Source organism: Dendronephthya gigantea, unplaced genomic scaffold, assembly GCF_004324835.1.
Source record: "Dendronephthya gigantea isolate DGI-Jeju-01 unplaced genomic scaffold, DenGig_1.0 000026F, whole genome shotgun sequence".
NCBI lineage: Eukaryota > Metazoa > Cnidaria > Anthozoa > Malacalcyonacea > Nephtheidae > Dendronephthya > Dendronephthya gigantea.
Genome location: NW_021163036.1, coordinates 57,144 through 69,812, shown reverse-complemented (window position 1 = coordinate 69,812; position 12,669 = coordinate 57,144). Strand labels below are relative to the sequence as shown.

General features: G+C 37.1%; 1 protein-coding gene across 1 annotated transcript; it reads right to left on the bottom strand.

The window, feature by feature from the left end:
• Positions 1 to 1,004: 1,004 nt before the first annotated feature.
• LOC114523095 lies at positions 1,005 to 8,465 on the bottom strand. Its single transcript, XM_028543928.1, has 2 exons — positions 8,236 to 8,465; positions 1,005 to 3,038 (listed from the first exon to the last, which is right to left on the bottom strand). Exon 2 carries the CDS (start codon positions 2,574 to 2,576, stop codon positions 1,260 to 1,262), a length of 1,317 nt encoding a protein of 438 aa, XP_028399729.1. The 5' UTR covers positions 2,577 to 3,038; positions 8,236 to 8,465; the 3' UTR covers positions 1,005 to 1,259.
• Positions 8,466 to 12,669: the final 4,204 nt, after the last annotated feature.

Genomic DNA, 12,669 nt, shown 5'->3' with positions numbered 1-12,669 from the left:
ACCACATGCTAGCTTTACATCGTTAATGCAAAACATAGCTATTTGAAGTAGCTAAAATCACGAATTGCACCTAGCTCCCTTTACGAATCAACAAACCAATTTCCGAGATGACTAATTGAAATATGAAGTTTAAAACATACACACAACGCGCGGAGACATTATTTACCTTCTTGGTTCAAATTTGCGTGCAGTTTAAAGCAATTTATGGCAAATTTTTTGCGCTGACTGATAAATATGGCGGTTAAATCCGTGATAAAATGGTATTTTCGAAAATTTGTTAATTGTTTAACAAATTTCACATGTCAGTTTGACAGAGTATATTAAGAGAATTTGAATACACTCGTGAAATCAGATTTTATTTTTACTCGGCCGAAATCCGCAACAATTGTCCGTTACTGCATGACGTAGACATTACCATCATGGAGGCTGGTAAAGTAAAAAAATACCATAGAAAAATTATTTCGGTGAATGCCTAGGTTTTGGAAGTGCTATTTAGGTTGCAATGTTTTTCATTATGACCCTAAAAAAGGTGACTAACTAATTAAACGGACATAAAACCATAAAACACAAGTAGTAAAATACAAGAAATCGCGGTCTAGCGGTGGAGACAGTGATTTCGCTGACACTAAATAGACGGCTGAGTTCAAATTCCGGAAAAAATTGACGTTAAAACAGGACAAAAGTGGTTTTCTATTATGCCGAAGTTTTGGACTGAACGAAAATTTTTGTCTAATTTTCTTTTCAATTGTGAGAATTCGACAACAGCGGATTCTCTTCACTGAACACAATTGAAAAGAAAATCTAGCGAAAAATTTCGTTCGATCGAAAAATTCCGTCTATAGTGGAAGACCGGCCATATTGCGGCCATATTCGTATTCTGAAAGCTGACGTCATCTATGCTATCGTGCGGATATCATTTGGGCTTTCATGCTCGCGCACGCGCAGCAGGCAATCAAGATATATGTAAGCAAAAGTACCGGCGGATTAACAATATTGGACCAAACTGCAGGAAACATTAACATTTATTAATAAAGATGAACTTGTTATTTAGCTACAATCCCTGATTTTAGTTTAAATGTATTGAAACTGATTGTCCCATTTATAATTTTCTCTTTCTATAAGCAATCGACTATATGTTTGCTCACTTAGCGAAGACATTGGCTGATCAAAACAGCCACAAAAAATACTGAATAGTTAGCTAGTTTTCTGAAGATTATAATTATATAAAGTTGGCAAAAACATCAAGTACGTGGTCTTCTTCACATATCACAAATCTTTCCTTTTCCTGTCTCATGCTCACATCCCTCAGATTTCATATTCCCATACTTGTCAGTGATCACCACTCTCAAGACATCTGTATCTGGGTAACGCCAACTACCAAATGCGTACATTTCTCTCTTCGACCCAGACAGCACAGTCGTCACATCTTGGAAAATTTCCTGATCATTGCTCCATTTCGCAGAGTATTTTCCCGAAAACTGAAAAATTGCTTTCCACTTGTACTCCAAGTCCTGGACAGTTCTCAGAAGGTTGATGGTGATTTCAGTGTTTTTCGGTACTTCAATGGAAACATCCGTCAAATCCGTTGTCGTGTGCGTTGTTGTATTAGTGGATTCGGCGTTAAAATATTTTGTTTTCGTAACTTCAAATCCGAAGGAGCCCCCGATACCAATCTTAGGTGCACCGACTTGCGCAGACGCCAATGTTGTCACCGCCACAGAGAATCCTGAGCCGACCTTGAAGGTGGATGAAGTTGATACAGATGCCGTGAGCGATTTGGTGCACTTGTATGGATTGGAATAAGCGGAGCATATGACAGGACGAAAACCTCGGACAGGTTCAGGTTTGGCGACGTTCAGTGGCGATTTGTCTTCGATGTTGAATTTCAATGCATTAATTGCCAACATGTTGGAGCGATCGGAGATGGCACTGCATTTGTATGTGTTGCTATCAGCAGATTTATCCATCGCATTCATTGAGCACTGCTTGAGCTGTCCTTGATCTTTAACTTTTATCACAAGATCCGGTCTTTCTACCCACGAGTTTCCATTGTAAGCTCCCATCTTGCAGCATTTAAACTCTTCCAAGCAGTATAATTTGTTACATGAGTTTCTGTACAACCCCACCATGTAGAATCCAGGTTTACATTTAGTCCATCCTTTGCGATTGAATGATTCCCAGGCATTGTGATTGTAACATCGTCCCCATCGTGTAACCTGGGACTTCGGTCGGCAGCATTTGGCTTCTTCGATGTGGTATAGTTTATTTCCCGAATTTCGCCAGAGTCCGGTCATGTAGTAACCGTTACTGCACGTAGACCAACCTTTCTTGTTGAAACTTTTCCACCAGTTGTGGTCGTAACAATACTGATCCCTTTTTGCAGAATACAGGTAGCCAGGCGCATCGACACAATATGCTTTCTCAATGAGATAAATGTAATCACTGCTCCTTCTGCTGTGCCTGTATAATCCCGCCATGTACCTGCCACGCCCACACAGTGACCAACCTCGACGGTTAAACGATATCCAGTTCTCCTCGTGATCTCCTGTAGTCGGTTTTCTAACAAGCGTTTTCATGTAATTCCGGAATCCGGTATTTGTCTTCCATTCGTGACTTAGTCTACGAAGTACTTGTTTCGCGACATCAATGTTGCCAACGACGCTCACAGAATAAGCACTGGGTCCACCGCAGCAGCTTTGAGGTCCATGACAGGACGACCACGATCGACATCTGCTGGTGCATTGACTGTCGTTCACTTAATTTCCCCTGGGATAGACATTTCCACAGTGACATTGGTCCCCTTTCGTCGCCGCCAAAATGTAACCCTTTCCTCTGCATGTTTCTTGACACATTACATTGGAGTTGTGACCCCTCATCTGTCTTTTCAGATTTGCGGCTGGAAATAAGGAGTAGCAACCTTCAACGGCGTGGGAATTAATTGATCGTTTCTTCCGAGTTTCAACATCTGTCGTTGATGTTATCATTGGTATCAAAACGGTTAGCAAAAGAAATGCTTTGAGGAGAAGCATGTTGAATCTCTAAAAATAAACGAAACATGTTCTCTTGAATGATCCGCAATTTTGAACAAACTAAAACCAAATTCTTTGTGCATTATATAAAGACAGAATTGGTGGTTGCACTTTTTTACGCTAAAATAGATACGTAGCTATTACCATGCACTATATATTAATCAACAATTATCCCCCAAAGGTGATTTTTTCATCTCGTCTTAAACTCGCGCATGCGCATAACTTCAATATCGAACTTTCGTAATACTATCACGATCATTTGCCTCAACTTGTGTCCAGTGCCCTGCACGCTGTGAAAAACGCGCAATATGACACTCGTATGTAAACAAGATGGCGCAAAGACCTAAGCGAACCTTACGTCAACCGATACGTTTTGCCAAACAATACGGTGACTGCACTTCTAAGCCTTTGTCTAAATGCTTTAAAAAGTCCGCAAATGATAAAAGTCTTTACGAGATTGAGGTACGAGAAGTAGATCGTAATAGAAACTTGTTGCCCATTCACTACAAGGGATACAGCGACAAGCACTTGAATACATAATGAATACACTTGAATACATAATCTTTGCGCTCATTTTGCCATTCCGAAATCGTCGAAAATATGCATAAATTTATTATCCAAATACGCGGAATTTGACGAAGATTCAAATTCTGGCGCTATCTTGAGGTATAGACCTGCGCGCTACGTTCTAGAGCCAGTTTTCTGCAACAGACTGTACGCGCGGCTTGTTTCTTCCATATAAACCTGGACAAGTCGTGCAATCGCATCGGACAAGCGAAAAGTGGCATTCGAAATAAGAATTATTTTCAAACGAAAGTGCATTCACAAGATTTCCCAGAACATATACTTTCCATTACTGATACTTCCTAGACACGAATGTATGAGTACAAGGAGCGCAGGCGAAAAAAATTGAAATTTTGCGGTAAATTTGTATTGCAACACTTGGAAATATGACACGCGAAATACGAGTAGACGTTTTGTACACATTAAGTTTGATATGTACAACAACGCCCAAAGTTCATGACATAATGGCGGACAAATTCAATCAAGCAATTGCATTCCCGGGCGTATCAAGGATATTATGAAACGGGAAGTCCGTCTAATATAATTCATCTTACTGTCACGAAAAGATAACATAAAGAATTTTAAAGCTCTCGAGAAAGCTTAGTACCCTCGCTAGCGCTTCGCAGCGGTTCGGGGAAAATGAACACGGTGTTATATTAAGGATATTTAGGATATTATGAAACGGGAGGTCCGTCTAATATAATTCATTTTACTGTCACGGAAAGATAACATACAGAATTTTAAAGCTCTCGACAAAGCTTAGTACCCTCGCCGGCGCTTCGCAGCGGTTCGGGGAAAATGAACACGGTGTTATATTAAGGATATTTAGGATATTATGAAACGGGAAGTCCGTCTAATATAACTCATTTTACTGTCACGGAAAGACAACATAAAAAATTTTAAAACCTCTCGACAGATCGAATCTGGGACCTTTGCTGTTCTTAGTCTACATTAACGACATGTCAAATTACATCGCAAACAACTCGACAGTAGCTTTATTTGCAGACGATTCCAAGTTGTACAGAACAATAAAGAATGAATTCGATGATATATAAATTTACAAGATGACTTATTGGAACTAAGTCGTTGGAGTAGCGATTGGAGTATGACGTTCAATGTCATAACTGAATGCAAGGTCTTAAATGAAAAATATTTCGAAGAAACTTAACAAAGTCGGACGGTCGTACATGCTTAATTCCACCATGCTTGAATCATCCAAACAACAGATCTAAAGGATTAACAGTAACAAATACGTTGACTTGGAATAACCATATAGAGGAACCTAACCGCAAATTGGGGTTGATCCGTCGAATTTGCAAAGAAAACAGTGATGTTGAAACAAGAAAACTGTCATATATTTCTATTGTTAGACCCCAGCTTGAGTATGCGAGTGAAGTCTGGTCACCATTTACTATTAAACTTAAATTATTAATAGAAAATGTACAACGCCGTGAAACGAAATTCATCCTGGGATATCCAAACAATATGAGCTATAAACAAAGATTATCACAATTATCCCTTCTTTCATTAGAATATAGAAGGGAGATGGCTGATCTTGTACTTCTTTTTAAATCTCATTATCACTGTCCGGCAAGGTTTTGATTATTCCAAATTTATTCAGAAAGTTCCGGAAAAAAAATATTCTACTAGAAATTTTAATCCTAATAACTTTAGAATAAATTTTGTAAAACAAGACTATACTTGAAGTATTTTTACTTCAATAGAGTATAGCTTCGCTATGGAATAACTTACCTGGAGATTTAAAAAGTGTTTATACACTGGCGGTCAAAAAGAACTGCTCAAAACAAGTTAAAATGCTCTCAAATGAACATAACTGTCCCTCTAACAATATATACGAGTAAATATAGACTAGATTACATGCTAAGCTGTATGAAATATTAATATTTTGTTGACCCTCCTTTGGCCTTATAATTGATGACGGCCTTACACCGGCTTAGCATACTTTCTGTTAAGGTGGTAATCTTAACGGTCAAAAGAAAATCATCCTATGGACAGTCTTCACAGCAACCCATAAATCATGGACGCTTTATGAATTAATTCCTCTCTTGCACTATCCCCTTGACATTTTCCCACAGATTTTCAATAGGGTTAAGGTATTTTGACTGTGCAGGCCAATCCATTTCTGTCACTCCCTCTTCCTGCAACCATTGTTTGACTATATCTTGGAAGTGTGGCAGGTTGTATTACATTATTGAAATATTATTTGGAATAAGAGAATTAAACAAAATGCCTATGAAGCTCTCTCCTCTATTCGCTTCTTTTTTATGAAATTGTATCTAAACAGTTCTTTTTGACCGCTAGTGTACAATAAAAGATAGGTTGTCACGCTTCCTGCCAGTGCATGTAATTTAAATCTTTTTAAAACGAAACTACAGGCTTATTATAAGAGGAAGTTTGAAACTGATTACTCACTTCCCGGTACTGCATAGCTATTTTCAAACTTGTACATATGCTTTTACGTATTTATTTGTAAATTATTGTGACTTAGTGTCTTTGGTGGTATAGATTTCAATTGGGACATTGTGTCCTGTTTCTTCATCCTGTCGCTAATATTATGTAATATTGTGACGAATTTTATTAAATTCAAATTCAAACAAGACGCCCGGCAGGCGTTAACTCGGGCTCAATAAATACACTGCACTGAAAGTCTGAAACTGAGCTATATTGATACACTGTATTGTCTGAATATACGCGACTGTCCGCGCGGAAGACTAAGCCTGCGACACGAAAAAAAAATAATCGCGAAACCTAGACTCGGCTACCCGAGTAAAAATACAAGGGAACCTAATTTGTTTGTAACGTTATAGGGTGCTGATAAGATGACAGGATATGTTAAAAGGAATCTAATTTCCGTCTCGGAACGTACTTGGAAATCTCTTGGAGGCTCACTAGGACATCTGTTCAGAGACTTAAGTATATACACAATTAGGTTTCTAATTTAGACGATTTTTTTTACCACATGCAAGCTTTACATCGTTAATGCGAAACATAGCTATTTGAAGTAGCCAAAATCATAAAATTTTGGTCTAACGTAAAGCGAATTGCACCTTGCTCCGTATACGAATCTACAAACCAATTTAAATTTTGAAACATCTCGACAAGGTTTGGGAAACATTTTAACATTAAAGCCTTGGAAAATTGCATGGAATGAGGAGTTTTCGTATTTTTAGCTATGTTGACCAATATAAGGGTCTTATCGTTTTCGGCAGGCAGTTTTTAAAAAATCCAATATATATCTGCGGTAAATTAGACAGGTATATTAGATTGGGTCTATACAGCTGATTCAATTAAGTTTGTGACAGGCAATAGCCCAATGTATATTCCACGCGCAAGAGGCATGAAGGGATTGATGACATTTTATGCATATAATTATGCAACGAATGAAGTTATTATTGGAAAAGCATTGTTGAGTATAAATATAATCATCTCGTGGGAATAGTGTGAGGATGAACTTAAGGCTGTTATTATACTGTATAGCGGTAACGTGGAATACACGTTGTTTTGTATTATAGAAATAACCGAAATCTGCTAATCAACCGTAGTGTAAAAATGCCCCGTGCTTACAGTGCGCGCAGACCTGCGATGGAGAGCGATTTTTTTGACTGATATTTGTGGACTATCTGTACAAGCGGCTGCTTTCTTCTTGCAAATATCAGAGATGTCGGTTCGTCGCTACGTTGGCAAATTTCAAACAACAGGAAACGTTAACACGGAGATCCACCAAATGCACTATTTATCAATCTAACTGTTTGCTCGCCTGCAAAGTGCAACCACAAACTATTGTGATAAATGCACATGTTCCTTTGGGAATTGCAAAATCACCGCATTTTTCATATGTGTCTTTTGTACTCTGTTTTTTGCATAGTGTCATTGTTTTGTCGAATGATAACATAATAAAATAATTAGCGTCCATTAACGACACCATTTAAAATATGTCGATGCATTAGTTAGTCAAATGCACTGGACCCATGACACTGTTCGCGCTTACAATTTACATTTGCCTATTGCCTGTCACAAACTTAATTGAATCAGCTGTATATATATACAGGGTGTCCCAAAAAAAACGAAAACTATTGAAATCACCCATAACAATGTAATTGTCAGAGTTTGAATGCCTAAGCACTCTGTTGGGACCCACAAGTGTGTAAATGTTTGCCATAAGCATTTTTATGCATGCATATAATGCAGTAAAATTTGCTCGTACGCGAAAATGATATTTATTAACAATATTTAAATGTGCATCTCAATCACCATGACCTTCGACATGTCCCCTTTCTGTAGCAACACAAAGCATTTAGCATTTTACTGAGTTGCATTAAATCCCCATGGGCTCAAATTCGTGCACACGGCATTCAAATTTTAACAATGAGTGATTTCAATAGTTTTCGGTTTTTTTGGGACACCCTGTAGAGAGAGAGCGCATTACCACACACTAATAAATCAGTAGAAGTCAATAAATTAGAATGCATTTTTCTTGTCATTTTGCCAAATCTTCTCTTAAAATCCACGATGCAAAAGCAGATTTTCACTGATTTGACCATGCAGTCAGATAATATAATCGGTACTGTCGAAATATTTTACGTGTTCTCTCGTACAGTTTATAGTTCTTTTAAAATCTTACCTGTTCGTCTTGATTTCGGACTTCAAACTACACACCGTTGTTTCTTCAAATTACTTCCTCGAAGCTTGTGATATAGTTGATCGTTTTTCACCAGTCCGTCTTTGCACAATGTTAGTGTAAGACTGTCTGAGCAGTGCAAATGATCACCAACTTATAGGTGGGGATAACGAATGAAATTTGCAAGCAAACAGGAAGTTCATCTTCCAAGTAAAAGTCGGGTGATGTTAGCTTGCGAATTAATTGTCAAAGCCGACTATAACAAATATATGATTATCATTGCTAATTCTCGAAGTGCGAGTTGTGCAATGTTTATCAAATACAAGGAAAACGACTCGACTTGAGAGTGATAGGGCGCTAATGAAATGACACCGCAGAAATTGGTGCTTCGAAAATTTAACTCGAGAAACTCTTTGGTTCACGTTTGTGCATTTCTGTTTTGATCTCAATTAAAATACTACTAGATAAGTTCATATTTCCCCAGCCGAAAATTTAAAAAGTAAAGTAAAAAAAATCAGAATAAACAGGACATCTTGAGAGTCAAAATATGAATCAAACGAGAACACTCGCCTGTTTGAAAACGCCCTCAGATCGAAACGTCGAGATGTATTTTTGTCTATTTTATAGGCCTAGGTTTGAAAACAAGACACAGGCTTGAGACTGTAAATTTTCGATTATATTTCAAAGTCATCTTTAGAGAGAATGACATTGCTTTCACTTTAAGTTCAAATTTCCTTTTCCGAAGTACTTTGAGAGCTCTTGACAGCTCACAAAACCATGATTTTTCTTAACCCTGTGCAAGCTTCAAATCTTCAATGCAAAACGCATTTTGCTCGGTATTTATAAATAACAAACTGCGGCAAAAGTCTATATGAATGCAAACCAATTTTCACGATGCCAAATGAAATATGAACTTTAAAATAATAAAACAAACAATGGATATTGTTAACTTTCCTGTTGTTGGATATTGTTCCTGTTGTTGTTCATAATTATTTTGCTGAGCACTTAAAATTTTTTTTTCTTACCATGCAAATAAGTCAGTATTCATATCAGTTGAGGACTTCTTTATTCCGCGATTCTTTATTCATGAATGTAAACCAATTTCCGCTGTGCCTACAATGAAATAATAGGAAGTTTACGATATACGACGCGGTCAGCTCGATGTAGTTGAAAATTAATTTATTTTGCTTGAATTGAGCCACAGGAAATTAATTATGCTGCCATAGCAGGACTCTGAAATAAACATTGAACGTTGTATTAATGCCGTTCTGGGAAAAAGATTCGGTTCAATCATGAAATGGTATATTCGAAAATTTGTTGAATTATAAGTAATTATAACAAATATTTGTCCAATTATAACCCAACTCGCTCCATTCTCCTGCATGGGAGCAGATGTACACATGCATGTTCGTGTTTGCCAAATACAATAAAGTCTGAAAAGGAAATTAATCCTGATATTGATGCAGATTTGTAGAAGCGGAAGCCCCCTTGCTGTTAAATGGTATGGTGAACGGTTAATACGTATAACAGCAGTTACGCTTAAATATTAAAAGTAGGTACGCTAAATTATTGATGTGATTACAATTTTTAAGAATTACAAGTCATGAATTCGGCTTATAGGCAGTAGTGAAACGCATAAAATGTCGGTTTACTAAGTAATAGCATGGTCGCCTCGGTTTCTTCTCATTTCCCCCAAGTAGCTATAGGGATGGCGGATACTTAGTTCTAAACGTACCTCATCAATATATTGATGTGGGACGTTCACAACTGAACCATTGTTCATGAATAATAAAGTGAAACAACGAATGCACATTTTGCACACAGACCAACATACGATCTAGGTCACAAGAAGGAAATAAATCATCACAGCTAAAAAGAGTATACCGAAATTAGTATAATTGCCAAGTTTGGTCGCAAAATGTCAGGTGTTACCGAAAATATAGCCATGTAAAGACTAAAGTAGCCAATTTTGTATACTTTTTTTACTATACAGGGTGTCTCAAAAAAAAGAAAACTATTGAAGTCTCCCATAACAATGTAATTGTTAGAGTTTGAATGCCTGAGCACTCTGTTGGAACCCACAAGTGTATAGATGTTTGTACGCAAAAATATTTATTAACAAGATTTACAATTTGTTCTTTGTCGAAAAGCGTCTCGCACTTCCGTTGTACTTTGGACACGCGCATAATTTATCACAATAAACACTCGTTGTTCCGCCGTCAGCTTGTACCATTTTCTTTCGAAGCAACAACAAGGCTAATTTATATTTAATCATATTCACAATGTGAATTTTTCGTATTTAGCATATTATAAGTTACATTAAATCCCCACGGGCTGAAATTTAACAATGAGTGATTTCAATAGTTTTCGTTTTTTTTGAGACACCCTGTATAGTACGGCTGGGAGCTAGCGCTTTACTAATTTAGCTACACACTTCCGGCCGTAGTAAAAAAAATGGCCAAATTCGCATGGCTATAGTTTCCGTACAATATTCTGCAGCCAAACTTGGTAATTGTACTAAATTTAGTATGCACTTTTCAAAGATTTTCTTTTTGTTGCCTAAATCAAAAGTTGGTCTATTATGCAAAATTCCATTAAATTTCACACAACTTTCAATCGTTGGCTGAATCAATTCAATAACAGAATTTACAAACAAAAAGCTCTCGCTCATCATCTCATCACAAAATAAACACATAGCTTTAAACGACATTAGCGGTTATACAGGGTGTCCCAAAAAAAACGAAAACTATTGAAATCACCCATAACAATGTGATTGTTAGAGTTTGAATGCCTCAGCACTCTGTTGGGCCCACAAGTGTGTAAATGTTTGCCATAAGCATTTTTATGCATGCATATGATGCAGTAAAATTTGCTCGTACGCGAAAATAATATTTATCAACAATATTTAAATGTGCATCTGAATCACCATGACCTTTGACATGTCCCCTTTCTCCAACAACACAAAGCATCTAGCATTTCACTGAGTTGCATTAAATCCCCACGGGTTAAAATTCGTGCACACGGCATTCAAATTTTAACAATGAGTGATTTCAATAGTTTTCGTTTTTTTTGGGACACCCTGTATATATTCTAATCACTGAACCATTTCGATAAAGAGATCTCGCTAAACAAAAGCATCTAACCAATAATCGGTTAGGATCAAGGCCTACATATTTTCAATTGAAGTGACAAAACGGGTGCATGAGGGGCAAGATATTGGCTTTTTATGTATTGAATACGAGGAAACACATTTTGCCGAAGAGACTAATTAAGTTGATGCAGTGCAAATGACATCATCAACTTATATAGGCGAGGTGAGGATTGAAATCAACAAACACGCAGGAAGTTCAAATCGTCCGCCCACAAATCATCCGATAGAAGCAGTTTTCTCCTCTCCTTACCGGCTATGCCAATATTTCCAAATTTCCATAATTACTTGCGATATACTTTTCAAAGAACAAATTATATGATAAATATTATAATTATATTTATTTCTATCATGATTCTGGAAGTGGAATAGCATTTCCAACAAATAAGGTAGCCGATTCGAATTTCTTGTCGAATTAAAGTGACAAGGTAATAATGAAATATTAGAAATATCAAACAATGCATGAAAAATTGTTATTCTCAAACTGTTGACGGCTTGCGCATACGCAGCAATCTAAAGACGTGTTCATGTCGAGTGGACGCCTTGCGCTTTAGACTAATTTCTTACCTCGGTGATAAAAAAGGACATTTTTTGAAAGAGCTTACTAAAATAAGTAAAACTGCCAAGTTTGACTGCGAATTGTTGTAAAATACGGAAAATATACCCATGCGAAGTTGTCGATTTTCGTATACTTTTGTATTACGACCGGAAGTTTGTAACTAAATTAGTTACACATTTCCACACGTAATACAAAAGTGTACAAAATTTGCAACTTCGCATGGCTATATTTTCCGTATTTTACAAAATTTCGCAGCCAAACTAGGCAGTTTTACTAATTTAAGTAAGATCTTTCCAGATGGGGTGAATTATTTTCTTCTTGTTACTTCGATCAAAAACTAGTCTAAAGCGCAAGTCGTCCATTTATTGCCCAGGTTCATTTTGCGATTGGTTACTGTAGAAGCTGTAAAACCACTCGCTGGTTACATAATGTCCTGACAAAAATGTGTGGTACACTGCATGATCATGAAATAGTATTTCGAAAATATTGTGTATATGTTAACAAATTTTTACCGGTAATGTTAAGCACATAGCGTGGAGTTATTTGTTAGAATTTCTTCGCACACTCGCTTGTGTCACTTCTGTATATCGTATACTCATAATACGATGTCGAAATACGACGTTGGTTGAAGCGAAACCGGAAGCCTACTTTGTAGTTAAACAAGGTCTTTGTTGAGCACCAAATTTATTCGTTCTGTGTGAGTGGGCGTGTGGGATAGTCTACCGCCGGT